Source organism: Budorcas taxicolor, chromosome 11 (assembly GCF_023091745.1).
Source record: "Budorcas taxicolor isolate Tak-1 chromosome 11, Takin1.1, whole genome shotgun sequence".
In the NCBI taxonomy this organism is placed as follows: domain Eukaryota; kingdom Metazoa; phylum Chordata; class Mammalia; order Artiodactyla; family Bovidae; genus Budorcas; species Budorcas taxicolor.
Genome location: NC_068920.1, coordinates 165,591,191 through 165,605,867, shown reverse-complemented (window position 1 = coordinate 165,605,867; position 14,677 = coordinate 165,591,191). Strand labels below are relative to the sequence as shown.

The window sequence follows — 14,677 nt, the reverse complement described above, 5'->3', positions numbered from 1 at the left end:
GATGACACCACCCTTATAGCAGAAAGTGAAGAGGAGCTAAAGAGCCTCTTGATGAGAGTGAAAGAGGACAGTGAAACAGCTGGCTTAAAAGTCGCTGTTCAGAAAACTAGGATCACGGCGTCTGGTCCCATCACTTCATGGCAAACAAACGGGGAAAAACTGAAAACAGTGACAGGCTGTAATTTCTTGGGCTCCAAAATCACTGCAGATGGCGACTGCAGCCATGAAATCGAAAGACACTTCCTCCTTGGAAGAGAAATTATGACCAACATATACAGCATATTAAAAAGCAGAGACATCACTTTTCTGACAAAGATTCGTCTAGTCAGAGCTATGGTTTTTCCAGTGGTCATGTATGGATGTGAGAGTTGGACCATAAAGAAGGCTGAACGCCCAAGAATTGATGCTTTCAAATTGTGATGCTGGAGAAGACCCTTGAGAGTCCCTTGGACTGCAAGGAGATCAAACCAGTCAAACCTAAAGGAACTGAACCCTGAATATTCATTGGAAGGACTGATGTTGAAGCTCTAATAATTTGGCCACCTGATGGGAAGAACCAACTCCCTGGAAAAGACCCTGATGCTGGGAAAGATTGAAGGCCGGAAGAGAAGGGGGCAACAGAGAATGAGATGGTTGGATGGCATCACGGACTCAATGGGCATGAGTTTGAGCAAACTCTGGGAGATGGTGGAAGATGGGGCAGCTTGCCTGGCATGCTGCAGTCTGTGGAGCTGCGAAGAACTGGACCCAACTTAGTGACTGGGCAACAGCAACAGAAGGCCTGTGGCCCAGCAAACAGCCTCTTCTGGAGGAAGGGGAGCATGCGTGGGGTGTTGTGCTGCTGGGCATTTGCGACTGTGAGGCAGTGTCCCATGTAGCTTGAATCTCCCATTTCCCAGCAGCTGAAAAGTCTGTCTTGCGGCCACGGGGATCCCTTCTTCTGAGTGCCTGTCAAGTTGCCCACTGTTTTGTGGGGCTGTCATCTTTTCCTTGTCAGTGGGCAGTCTGGATACAGTTGCTTTTTTCGGATGAAAATGCAGATATGTCTCCCTCTGTGGCTTGCTTTTTTACTCTTTTACTGATGTCTTTTGACGAATGCTTCCTAGGTGGCACCCGTGGGAAGGAATCCCCCTGCAGTGCAGGAGACACAGATTCCAGCCCTGGGTCTGGAAGATGCCCTGGAGGAGGAGACGGCAGCCCGCTCCAGGGTCCTGGCCCAGAGACGCCCGTGGACTGGCGGGGCTGCAGTCCACGGGGTTGCCAAGAGTTGGGCATGACAGCACGCGTCTAGTTCACTGACTTTGACAAATGCAAGTTGTTAATTCTAATATGGACCAATTTATTCATCATTTTTTTCCTATATTGTTACTGAATTTTCTTTTATTGAAGAAATTTCATCCTATCCCCAAGTCATGAAGAGGTTCTTTTAAAAACATTATGGTATTACCTGTCAAGTTTACGATCCACTGGGGATGGTTTTGATTATGAAATGAGTAGTCAGGATGCATTTTTCTGTAGGCTCCTCAGCTGACCCAGAGCCCTCACTCAGAACCTCTGGACCCTGCCCTGAGGGTTCCTTTGCTGAAAGGTGATCACATCTGTGAAGGGTGTTTGTAGAGAGAGGATCTCGGCCGATGGCCTTGTCTTCCAGCTTCAGGGTGTCAGCCACTTCCTCTGGCTTCCGCAGTTTGGAGGAGAGGCTGTGTCACAGCCAGGCTGACAGTGACTCTCCAGGCCTGAGCAGCCCCCACAGAGCCGACTCGAAGGACCTGGGAGTCGCCCTGTATCCATGCACTACCCTGGTCCTGTCCATGGCCTGGGCCTTAGGCAGACCCTTCCCAGGGACAGGCTGGTCACCACATTCCTAACTGGCCAGGGCTGTAGCCAGCACCTGGCGAGCCCAGAGCACTCCTAGGGGCTCCACACTTTCCCAGGGGCCTCCTCAGAACCCTCGAGTCCAGGCAGAGGCCTAGAGCAGATGTGCAGCGAGGGTCAGAGAGAGCAGCCCCATCCCTAGGGCCTCAGGCAGGGCTCCTCGGTGTTCCCGCAGCAGACACGGCTTGCCTGTCCCGTCTTGTCCTAGACTTCTAAGAGGTGAACCCAGGAGTGCCCGCCCTCGCCAGCTGAGAGCCCCTCCAGCCCCGAGAGGGCTCTCTCTCTGTCAGGCCCTTGTGGGTGCCTGACCCCCGAGGCAGGAGTGCGGCCTCGGTGGGACCAGCACCCTCTGTCCCGACCCCCAGAGGAGTTGCTCCCCCACTTCCACAGGCTTCTGCCTTGGAGTCAGAGCTGCTGCCCTGCAGGTCAGACCAGTGTCCACCTCACAGCCGCCACCCTGTGGTTCAATCCAGTCACTCAGTCGTGTCCGACTCTTTGCGACCCCATGGACTGCAGCACGCCAGGCCTCCCTGTTCATCACCAACTCCCAGAGCTTGCTCAAACTCATGTCCATTGAGTTGGTGATGTCATCCAGCCATCTCATCCTCTGTCATTCCCTTCTCCCGCGGTCTTTCCCAGCATCAGGGTCTTTTCCAGTGAGTCAGTTCTTCACATCAGGTGGCCAAAGTACTGAAGTTTCAGCTTCAGCATCAGTCCCGCCAATGAATGGTCAGGCCTGATTTCCTTTAGGATTGACTGGTTGCATCACCTTGCTATCCAAGGGACTCAAGAGTCTTCTCCAGCACCACAGTTAAAAAACATCAATTCTTCGACACTCAGCTTTCTTTATGGTCCAACTCTCACATCCATACGTGACTGCTGGAAAAACCATAGCTTTGACTAGACAAATCTTTGTCAGAAAAGTGATGTATCTGCTTTTTATGGTCATAACTTTTCTTCCAAGGAGCAAGTGCCTTTCAATTTCATGGCAGCGGTTACCATCTCCAGCGATTTTGGAGCTCAAGAAAATAAAATCTGTCACTGATTCCATTGTTTCACCATCTGTTTGCCATGAAGTGATGGAACCGGATGCCATGATCTTAGGTTTTCGAATATTGCCTTTTAAGCCAGCTTTTCACTCTCCTCTTTCACTTTCGTCAAGAGGCTCTTTAGTTCTTCCTTGCTTTCTGCCATAAGGGTGGTGTCATCTGCGTATCTGAGGTGATGGATATTTCTCCCAACAATCTTGAGTCCAGCTTGTGCTTCCTCCAGCCCAGTGCTTCTCATGATGTCCTTTGCATGTGAGTTAAATAAGCAAAGTGACAGTATACACCCTTGATGTACTCCTTCCCCGATTTGGAACCAGTCCATTGTTCCATGTCCGGTTCTAACTATTGCTTCTTGACCTGCATGCAGATTTCTCAGGAGGCAGGTCAGGTGGTCTGGTATTCCCGTCTCTTTAAGAATGTTCCACATTTTGTAGTGATCCACATAGTCAAAGGCTTTGGCATAGTCAATAAAGCAGAAGTAGATGTTTTTCTGGAATTCTCTTGCTTTTTCTACATTCCAGCGGATGATGACAATTTGATCTCTGGTTGCTCTGCCTTTTCTAAAGCCAGCTTGAACATCTGGAAGTTCTCAGTTCATGTACCAGCTTGGAGAATTTTGAGCATTGTTTTGCTAGTGTGTGAGATGAGTGCAATTGTGTGGTAGTTTGAGCATTCTTTGGCATTGCATTTCTTTGGGATTGCAATGAAAACTGACCCTTTCCAGTCCTGGGGCCACTACTGAGTTTTCCAAATTTACTGGCATATTGAGTGCAACACTTTCACAGCATCACCTTTTAGGACTTGAAATAGCTCAGCTGGAATTCTATCACCTCTACTAGCTTTGTTCGTAGTGATGCTTCCTAAGGCCCACTTGAATTCCCGCTCCAGGATGTCTGGCTCTAGGCGAGTGTTCCACCCTGTAGAACACGCCCTTATTTTGTATGCTGTCAAGAAAGCACACACTTCCAGCTAAACACAGGCAGTGCCTTCCTGTCTCTCCCCTTCTAAGTATAAGCCCTCAGGGAGGCCAGATGCCGCTGCAGGGGGAGCCTGGGCTGCTCCCGCTGCAGCAGGGCTTCTTCACTCTCAGGGCGGTCCAGCAGCCTTCCTGACCCTGAGGGCCACCGTCTCTCAGCTTTTGTCCCCACCCCTGGCAGCCCTCCTGGTTGAGCAGATGTGTCTGTGAGGACAGCAGCTCCCTTCTCCAACAGATCTTCCTGACCCAGGAATCGAACCGGGGTCTCCTTCATTGCATGTGTGTTCTCTACCAGCTGAGCTATCAGGGAATCCCAAAGGGAAGGTGAAAGTCACTCAGTTGTGTCCAGCTCTTGGCAACTCCATGGACTATACAGTCTGTGGAATTCTCCAGGCCAGAATACTGCGTGCGTAGCCTTTCCCCTCTCCAGGAGATCTTCCCATCCCAGGGATCGAACCCAGGTCTCCCACACTGCAGGTGGATTATTTACCATCTGAGCCACCCTGTAGATGGAAGAACAAGCTGACCCCAGAGACAGCGTGTGAAAGCATGCGTCTCCATCCTGGTAAACCGCATCTGCTGGAATCCAGCCAGCCGCTGACTTGGGTTGGGGAAGTTGTCTGGTTTCGCATTTTACAAGCTTGTGCTTCCCCTGCCCCCAACACACACACAGTTTCAGAGCTGCAGAAATTCAAGCCCAATGTGTACAGAGGAGGAGACTGAGGCTCAGAGAGGCTGCCCGTCCCTGCACCTGGCGCAGCCCTTCCCTTGGCACACTGCAGGAGGGTCACCTGCCCGGAGGGTCTCCTCAGGGCCACAGGCACCTCCTCGAGAGCTGTGAGAGGTTTACTGCTTTTCCGAAAAGCAGATTCCAGGAGGAGGAAGGGCCTCGCCTGTCCTCCAAGGTGGGCTGCCGCCAGTTTTCTGCATCTGGTGGTGGTTTTTAGGCCCTGCCCTGCTGCTGACCAGTGACAGCATAAAACAGCGCCTTGGCTCCGCTGCTCTGGACAGGTACGAGGCCTCCGCGTGGGAACAGCCTGGCCGAGCCCGGCCTCCTGCTCTCAGGGGGCCCTGCCCAGCCATGAAACACACCAGGTGTCTGTGCCTTCCAGTATCCACGAGTACCGGCTGTCCAGCTGGCTGGGGCAGCAGGAGGACATCCACCGGATCGTGCTCTACCAGGCGGACAGCACGCTCACGCCCTGGACCCAGTGCTGCATCCGGCAAGCGGACTGCATCCTCGTCGTGGGCCTGGGCGAGCAGGAGCCCAGGGTCGGCGAGGTGAGCTGGGGTCGGGAGCGCGAGGTGAGCTGGGGTCGGGAGCGCGGCAGTGGGCGGGGCTTCGGCGGTGGGGCTGGGGAGGGGGCGTGGTCTCTCGGCCCCAGGCTGGGCAGGTCCTGGCTAGCGTGGCCCTCTCTTTCCTCAGACCCGGGTTGACTTTTTTTTTCTTTGAATGAAGTATTTCAAGAACTCAGGAAGGGATGAATAGTAAGAGCAAACACCCAGACATTTGCTCTGCACATTTTGAAAACATTTTGCTGTGTTTACCCTTGGTGGTGTTTTAGCAGGAGCAGGCAGGTAGCTGTGATTTTTCCAATATCATGTATGGATGTGAGAACTGGACTGTAAAGACAGCTGAACGCCAAAGAACTGTTGTCTTTGAACTGTGGTGTTGGAGAAGACTCTTGAGAGTGGACTGCAAGGAGATTCAACCAGTCAGTCCTAAAGGAAATCAGTCCTGACTGTTCATTGGCGGGACTGATGCTGAAGCTCCAATCCTTTGGCCACCTGATGTGAAGAACTGACTCATTGGAAAAGACCCTGATGCTGGGAAAGATTGAAGGTGGGAGGAGAAGGGAAGGACAAAGGATGAGATGGCTGGATGGGATCACCGACCGATGGACATGAGTCTGAGTGAGCTCCGGGAATTGCTGATGGACAGGGAGGCCTGGCATGCTGCAGTCCGTGGGGTCACACAGAGTTGGACACGACTGAGCTGATGGACAGGGAGGCCTGGCGTGCTGCAGTTCACGGGATCACAAGGAGTCAGACCGACTGAGTGCCTGAGCTGGACTGAGACAGAGGCCGTGAGGCAGCCAGCAGCAGCCCCGGTGGCCTCCTGTGGAGCCAGCGCCTCGCCTCACTCTGTGTATACGGCACTGTTTTTATGTGAATAGTGTTCTACTTTATGCCATCTTTGTTGGCTGCTTGTTCAGTCACTAAGTTTTTTGTTCAATCGCTAAATTGGATCAGACCCTTTGCAATCCCGTGGACTGCAGCAGGCCAGGCTTCCCTGTCCTTCAGTGTCTCCTGGAGTTTGCTCAGATTCATGTCCGTTGAGTTGATGATGCTATCCAACCATCTCACCATCTGCCACCTCCTTCTCCTTTTGCCGTCAATCTTTCCCAGCATCAGAGACTTTTCCAGTGAGTCGGCTCTTCCCGTCAGGTGGCCAAAGTATTGGAGCTTCAACTTCAGCAACAGTCCTTCCAATGAATATTTAGGGTTGATTTCCTCTATGATTGATTAGTTGGATCTCCGTGCAGTTCAAAGGACTCTCGAGAGTCTTCTCCAGCACCACAATTTGAAAGCATCAATTATTCGGCACTCAGCCTTCTTTATGGTTTAGCTCTCACATCTGTATGTGACTACTGGAAAAACCATAACTTTGACTAGATGGACCTTTGTTGGCAAAGTGATCTCTCTGCTTTCTAATGCATTGCCTAGGCTTGTCATAGCTTTCTTTCCAAGGAGCAAGTGTGCTTTAGTTTCATGGCTGCAGTCACTGTCTGCAGTGATTTTGGAGCCTAAGAAAATGAAATCTGTCACTGCTTCTAGTTTTTCCCTTTCTGTTTGCCATGCAGTGATGGGACTGGATGCCATGATCTTAGGTTTGTTGAATATTGAGTTTCAAGCCAACTTTTTCACTGTCCTCTTTCACCCTCATCAAGAGGCCCTTTGGTTCCTCTTCACTTTCTGCCATTAGAGTGGTATCATCTGCACATCTGGGGCTGTCGATGTCACTCCTGGAAATCTTGGCTCCAGTGCAGCATTTTGCATGATGAACTCTGCATGTGGGCTTCCTGGCTGGCTCAGAGGTAAAGAATTCGCCTCAGTGCAGGAGCTACGGGTTTGATCCCTAGGTCAGGAAGATCCCCTGGAGAAGGGCACTGCAGCCCACTCCACTGTTCCTGCCTGGAGAATCCCATGGACAGAGGAGCCTGGTGGGCTATAGTCCTTGGGATCACAAAGAATCTACACGACTAAAGGGACTTGGTAAGCACGCATACACGCTGCGTGTAAACTGAATAAGCAGGGTGACAATACACAGCCTCGTCGTATTCCTTTCCCAGCTTGGAGCCAGTCAGTCGTCCACGTAAGGCTCTAACTGTTGCTTTCGGCCTGCATACCGGTCTCTCAGGATGCCAGTAAGGTGGTCTGGCATTCCCATATCTCTACCAATTTTCCGCAGCTTGTTGTGATCCACGCCATTAAAGGCTTCAGTGTTGTCAACGAAGCAGGAATAGACGGTTCTCTAGAATTTCCTTGCTTTTTCTATGATCCAGCGGGTGTTGGCAATTTGATCTCTAGTCCCTCTGCCTTTTCTAAGTCTAGCTTGTACGTCTGGAGGTTCTCAGCTCACACACTGCTGAAGCCTGTACCATCTCGAAACCCCCTTTTCCCTCAGTGCTCACACTCCTGAGTTTTCTCCGTATTGTTTTCCTCATCTTATGGCTGTTTAGTCTCTATTTGTGAACGCCCCACCATCTGTCTGTTCTGTCAGTGGACTGTGAAAGTTCTTTACTACACGCGTGTGCAAGGGTGTCTTCAGGGCGCCACCTATAAAAGCTGCTGAGCCAGAGGCTGTGTCTTCAGGTTCACGGAGCTGCCAGACCCCACTGCAGTCAGCGGTGCTGCCAGGCAAGGCCTGGGGCCCCGTGCTCATCACCCTGCGCCCGAAGTCCCACCGTCTCCAGCTTCCCGGGCGTCAGGTGGCGTCATCACCTCTTTGCTTTGTGTCCGTCCTCTGTTCTCACCTCACGTTCCGCCCCGTCCTGGGTCAGCTACAAACTTGTCATCTCTGCTGCGGGTTCCAGTTCTGCCAGGAGCGGCGCCCCTTTGCCGAAGAAGGTTGCAGCGTGTGTTCACGAGGCCATGTTAGAGAAGCAGAGGGCGGTGCCCTCCCTGCCTGCAGGCCCCCAGAGCTCGGCAGGCACGCAGCTGCAACCCCCTGGGCCCGGCTTCACAGAGGAAGGGCCCAGCACACTACAGCCAGGCCGGTGCCGCAACCCGTGTGGGCTGATGGGCTAGGGGGTGTCCAGCCTGGGGCCACCGTCGGCCGGGGCTCTGCTGGGCTGGCTGACTCGCGCTCCACTCTCCCTCAGCTGGAGCGGATGCTGGAGACTTCGGCCGTGCGCGCCCAGAAGCAGCTGGCACTGCTGCACCGGCAGGACGGGCCCGCGCCGGCCCGCACCGCGGAGTGGCTCAACATGCGAGGCTGGTGCTCCGGCCACCTGCACCTCTGCTGCCCTCGCCGAGTCTTCTCTAGGAGGAGCCTGCCCAAGCTGGTGAGCTGGGGCCCCGGGGCCTGCCTCCCGCCCTCCCTCCACCTCTGACCCCAGCCCGCAGCACTGACGGGGCTCTCAGTTCTGCTCGAGCCTGACTGTTGTGTGGCAGCACCGCTGATGGAGGAGCCCCCACTTGGTGCCAGAGCCGAGCCCAGGGGCCTCAGGTTGGCCCTGCCTCCTCCTCTGGACAGAAAAAGCCGCGAATCCTGAGGCACCTCTTCCTTGGGGTCCTCACCCTGGAGACTGGGCACGGGCCACAGTGGGAGCAGGGCCCCACAGCACGGTGGACACAAGCTGACCGTGGTGTCGACGCCAAGACATCCAGGCCCCGCACACCCTCTGCGTGGGGTGGCAGTGGCGGTGAGGCCCAGGGCCATGGGGCCCTCCCAGGCGAGCCCAGGCACTGAGGTGCTGACGGCTCAGCTCAGAACCACCGGCGTGTCCTGGAGACAGCTTTGGGTCAGGAGTTGGGGAGAGCAGCGGGTCAGGTTGGCTCTCTCTGCTGGCCTCTCTTATAGGTGGAGCTGTACGAGCGGGTCTGCCAGAGGCCCCCGGACCGGCACTCGGACTTCTCCCGCCTGGCGAGAGTGCTGACCGGCAATGCCATCGCCTTGGTCCTTGGGGGAGGGGGAGCAAGGTGAGTCCCTCTGCTTCCCATGCCCTTCCCTGGATGTGGGTGTGTGGGTGTGTGGGTGTGTGTAGGAGCATGGGCAGGAGTGTGTGTACATGGCTGTGTGTGTGGGCGTGTGTGTGTGCGCATGGGTGTGGCTGTGTGTGCATGGCTGTGTGTGTGTAGGTGCAAGGGCGTGTGTGTGTGTGCCTGGCTGTATGTGTGCATGGGTGTGGGTGTGGCTGTGTGTGTGTAGGTGCAAGGGCATGGGTGTGTGTGCGTGGCTGTGTGTAGGTGCAAGGGTGTGGGTGTGTGTGCGTGGCTGTGTGTGTGTATAGGTGCAAGGGTGTGGGTGTGTGTGCACGGCTATGTGTGTGTGTGTGCATGGCTTTGGGTGTGTATGTGCATGGGCGTGTGTGTATGTGCAAGGGCATGGGTGTGTGTGCGTGGCTGTGTGTAGGTGCAAGGGCATGGGTGTGTGCGTGGCTCTGTGTGTGTGTAGGTGCAAGGGCGTGGGGGTGTGTGCGTGGCTGTATGTGTGCATGGGCATGGGTGTGTCTGCATGGCTGTGTGTGTGTAGGTGCAAGGGCATGAGTGTGTTTGCGTGGCTGTGTGTGTGTATGGCCGTGGGTGTGTGTGCATGGCTCTGTGTGTGTGTGTGTGCATGGCTGTGGGTGTGTGTGTGTGCATGGGCGTGTGTGTGTGTGAATGGGTGAGTGTGTGTGTGTGCATGGGCGTGGGTGTGTGTGCGTGGCTGTGTGTGTGTGCATGTCTGTGTGTGCATGTCTGTGTGTGCGTGGCTCTGTGTGTGTGTAGGTGCAAGGGCTGGGGGTGTGTGCGTGGCTGTATGTGTGCATGGGCGTGGGTGTGTCTGCGCGGCTGTGTGTGTAGGTGCAAGGGCATGGGTGTGTTTGCGTGGCTGTGTGTGTGTATGGCCGTGGGGGTGTGTGCGTGGCTGTGTGTGTGTGTGTGTGCATGGCTTTGGGTGTGTGTGTATGTGCATGGGCGCGTGTGTGTGTGTGCATGGGCGTGGCTGTGTGTGTGTGCATGGGTGTGTGTGCATGGCTGTGTGTGTGTGTGAGTGGCCGTGGGTATGTGTGCGTGGCTGTGTGTGTGTGCATGGGTGTGTGTGCGTGGGTGTGTGTGTGCATGGGCATGGGTGTGTGTGCGTGTGTGTGTGTGTGTGCATGGGCGTGGGTGTGTGCGTGGCTCTGTGTGTGCATGGGCGTGGCTGTGCGTGGCTGTGTGTGTGTAGGTGTGCATGGGCGTGGGTGTGTGCGTGGCTGTGTGTGTGTGTAGGTGCATGGGATGGGTGTGTGTGTGTGTGCGTGGGTGTGGGCATGGGTCCCTGTGTGCTTCCCACGCACAGCTGTGACCCTCCATGAAGGCCGCAGGAGAGCGTGTCTCTTCCTGATGGCCCCCTCTTTCCTCTGGCCTGCAGGTGAGCCTCTCTCCGCTTTACGAAACAGGGGTCTGCTCTGCTCACGACCCTCTGAAGCAGCCTTTAGCTCCTTGGGCTGGTGGGTGGGTTCCTTTAAGGATGTTGAGCCCAAACAGCTTGAACCCCAGGTTGTCCTGACACTTGCTGCCCTTCTCCTGACATGTGTTAAAGAGAAATTTACACCCGGGGCAGAAATGGAGCGGCAGGTGTGTGGTGAGGGTGCGACAGGCCCCGGCCGCCGGCTGAAGCAGCGGTGCGCGGAGGGGTAGGGCAGCATCTGTACTGGACCTCTGCCCCCCGAGGGCGGGTCCCAGGGCCAGGGTGCCCTGCAGGCTGGAGCTCACACCCCTGGCCACGATGGACATCAGGGCACTCCCTGGGCTGGCCGCCTGTCCCTGGGGCCCACTGGAGGGGCCTGGCACACCACCTCCCTTGGCCAGAGGACACCCCTTCCAGAGTGAGCTGGAGGAGAGAGGGGCCCAGAGGGCGGACGCCCTGCTCAGCTCCTCCACTCCTCGGCTAATCATAGCTGGATGAGGTCTAAGAGAATGCAGATGAGCCTCAGAACTGCTCGTCTAACTGGACTCAACACTCCTCGCTTCCCTAGGACTGGAGATGCTGGGGCTCGAAGCTCTGGCCCGAGACCGTTAGGGAAGGGATGGACCCTCAGGGAACGGATGGACCCTTAGGGAAGGGACGGGCCTTTAGGGAAGGGACGGACCCTTAAGGAAGGGAAAGTGGGGCGAAGTGGTCTGCTGCTCTTCTGGGGGACCCTGCCCCCCACTCCAGCTTCCTTCCTGGTTTCATCTTCCTTCACAGCGCGTGTTGCTGCCTGTTGCCGCCTCGCTCTAAGGGCTGGGCTGGGATCGGGACCTCAGGCTGCCAGGAGGGACCCCATACGGTGACGCTGGTGCCCTGAGTGCGGCCTGGACTGGGGTGGGGCTAGTGAGTTCTGTGTCTGTTCATCTTGGGTAATTCAGAGGCAGCATCAGTGCCATGTTTTTACATGAAAGCTGAGCTAGTGGGCCTGGAAACCAGGCAATTTGCTTAGAGTTGCCAGGTGAGGGGGCACTCGGGTGCTTTCTGTGGGCTGGGGCAGCGAGGCGCCTGGAGCAGCTGGTCTGCCACAGCATTTTTAGTGAAATTTACTCAAAGTGACGTCTAGTAAGGCGCTGTAGTGTTTCTTATCTCTTCTTGCTATTCTTTGGAACTCTGCATTCAGACGCTTTTATCTTTCCTTTTCTCCTTTGCTTTTCGCCTCTCTTCTTTTCACAGCTACTTGTAAGGCCTCCCCAGACAGCCATTTTGCTTTTTTGCGTTTCTTTTCCAGGGGGATGGTCTTGATCCCTGTCTCCTGTACAATGTCACGAACCTCCGTCCATAGTTCATCAGGCACTCTATCTATCAGATCTAGGCCCTTAAATCTATTTCTCACTTCCACTGTATAATCATAAGGGATTTGATTTAGTTCATACCTGAATGGTCTAGTGGTTTTCCCTACTTTCTTCAATTTCACTCTGAATTTGGCAATAAAGAGTTCATGATCTGAGCCACAGTCAGCTCCTGGTCTTGTTTTTGCTGACTGTATAGAGCTTCTCCATCTTTGGCTGCAAAGAATATAATCAATATGATTTCGGTGTTGACCATCTGGTGATGTCCACATGTAGAGTCTTCTCTTGTGTTGTTGGAAGAGGGTGTTTGCTATGACCAGTGCATTTTCTTGGCAGAACTCTTATTAGTCTTTGCCCTGCTTCATTCCGCACTCCAAGGCCAAATTTGCCTGTTACTCCTCTAGAAATTTCCTTGAGAGCCGATGCCGGGAGCGTGCTTGCAGAGAGCGTGCTGGCTCTGTGCACACTTGCAGGACAGTCTGGTTGTGGGACTCTGGGTGGAAGTGGTTTCCCCGGGAGTTCTTTCTATTGTCCGTGTAGCTTCTAGGATTGCTGTGAAGTCCCATGTCATTTTGTTCCCAAGGCCTGTTCCCTCTGGGTCTTGCAGGCAAGTCTCTTCATTCTTGTGTTTCTGAAAGAACTTGAAGTGCCTGGGTCTCGCAGTTTGAGCCTCTCTGAGCATACCGGTGCTCGCCTGCTGAGTTTTCCTCTCTGCTGGCCTGTGTCTGCCCGGCCCGTGAGCTGTGTGCCTCATGCTGTCTGTGTGCCCCGGCTGCACCGGCAGCATCGCTGCCTGGACTCTGGGCTCCTGTCCGCGGCGTCTGGGTTGTGTGCTGGGTTTGGTTGCTATGCACAGGATGGCTGCCAGCATTTGCACAGGAATCTTCCTTGTGGGATAACACCTAGGAGCCCGCCTCTGCCTGGAGTAGTTGAATGTATCCAACACCCCAGAGGCTGTGAGGGCCCAGCTTGCCCACGCTTCTGTCACCCTTGGCCTTGTCGGGGCGAGCGTGGCCACACTCCCGGTGGCGCTGGGGCCTGGTCTGCATCCCTGAACTCGGGCTCCGGGGCCTCCTTTCCCGGCGGCGTGTCCTCTGCTGTGTTGCTGGAGGGGCTGTGTGTGGTGTGGATACAAGTCTTCTGCCAGATGTGTTTATTACTGATACCGTCTCCAGTCTGTGACTTTTGTTTCCTAGTGACTTTTTTTGAAAATTATTTTTTAATATAAATTTATTTATTTTAATTGGATGTTAATTACTTTACAATATTATATTGGTTTTGCCATACAATAACATGAATCCACCGCGGGTATACACGTGTTCCCCATCCTGAACCCCCCTCCCTCCTCCCTCCCCATACCATCCCTCTGGGTCGTCCCAGTGCACCAGCCCCAACCATCCTGTATCCCGCATCGAACCTGGACTGGCGATTTGTTCCATATATGATATTATACATATTTCAATGCCATTCTCCCAAATCGTCCCACCCTCTTCCTCTCCCGCAGAGTCCAAAAGACTGTTCTATACGTCTGTGTCTCTTTTGCTGTCTCGCATACAGGGTTATCGTCACCATCTTTCTAAATTCCATATACATGCGTCAGTGTACTGTATTGGTGTTTTTCCTTCTGGCTTACTTCACTCTGTATAATAGGCTCCAGTTTCATCCACCTCTTTAGAACTGATTCAAATGTATTGTTTTTAATGGCTGAGTAATACTCCCTTGTGTATATGTACCGCAGCTTTCCTAGTGGCTTTTTTTGATGAGCTCATTTTAACCTGGTGAAGTGGGATTTCCCGGGTTCTTACAGTTTAACTTCTAGGGCTCGGGGGGCTCTTGCCGGGGCCTCATCTTCTCGAAGTTTGTGGTTCTGGGCCTGCGATCCACCCACAGCTGCCGCCTCTGAGTGGCGGAGCTCTCGGTGGGTGAGGGTCTTCTCCCTCACACCGCTCCCTCCCGGCTAAGCTGCCACGGCACCCGGCTCAGATGCCGGCACCTGCCCAGGTGTGGGCTGCGCTGGGGCCTGCTGTCCTGACCGCACCGTGCGTCCTCGCCCTCGCCCTGGCTTTGCAGGAGCCTCTGTAGGAGACCGTCAGGCAGTGTGACCCTTCGCCCTCCCTCTCCTTGAATGGTCTTGGTCGTCCTCACTCCTCTGCGCCTCCGCGTAGAGCTTAGAACCATCCAGGTATTTTATGGGTTTTGCTGTTGTAAGTGGTCTGCGTTAAATTTCATTTTACACTGTCTGTCGCCAGTATGTAGAAATACAAGTGATATTTGTAAATACGCCATCTTACAACCTCGGTGAATTCACTTCTTCTGTTTCCTTTTCTGTAGTTCTTTTGCATTTTTTATACATACAGTTACGTCTTCCAAGAATAAAGACAGTATTTCCTCTTTCTTTGCAAAGTACGTACATGCCTTCGCTTCTCTTCTCGTTTGTTGCCCTGGTTAGAGCTTTCCGCAGCTCTGAGCAGGTGTTGAGCGAGCCGTTGCCTTGCCCGCAGCGTCAGGACCGCACCCCCTGTAATGGCTGAGCGCCGCGCAGCTGCTGGTCTCTGAGACACCCTGTACCAGACTGAGGGCGTGCCTTCTGTTCTTAGCCGAGCGAGCTTTTATCACGGGGGCGTGTGTTTCTGGGTCTGTGGGATTCTGTGATGTACTCCTTTATTCTGTTGATGCGATGGATCACACGGAGTGATTCTACAGCTGCCTCCTTGGGGCAGACTCCGCGGCCTGTGGCCCTAGCTTGCCGGCCAAGCCCCCGGGTCCG

General features: G+C 54.3%; 1 protein-coding gene across 6 annotated transcripts in view; it reads left to right on the top strand.

Annotated features, from left to right (window-relative positions):
* The window catches only part of PNPLA7 (patatin like phospholipase domain containing 7), an 81,585-nt gene that overhangs the window by 59,993 nt on the left and 6,915 nt on the right, over positions 1-14,677 (top strand). For all 6 annotated transcript variants that reach the window (XM_052649422.1, XM_052649421.1, XM_052649420.1 and 3 more), the window contains 4 exons: positions 4,848-4,911; positions 5,013-5,181; positions 8,286-8,468; positions 8,987-9,105. In XM_052649422.1, the coding sequence (XP_052505382.1) occupies positions 4,848-4,911; positions 5,013-5,181; positions 8,286-8,468; positions 8,987-9,105 (535 nt within the window). The remainder of the gene's footprint in view (positions 1-4,847; positions 4,912-5,012; positions 5,182-8,285; positions 8,469-8,986; positions 9,106-14,677) is intronic.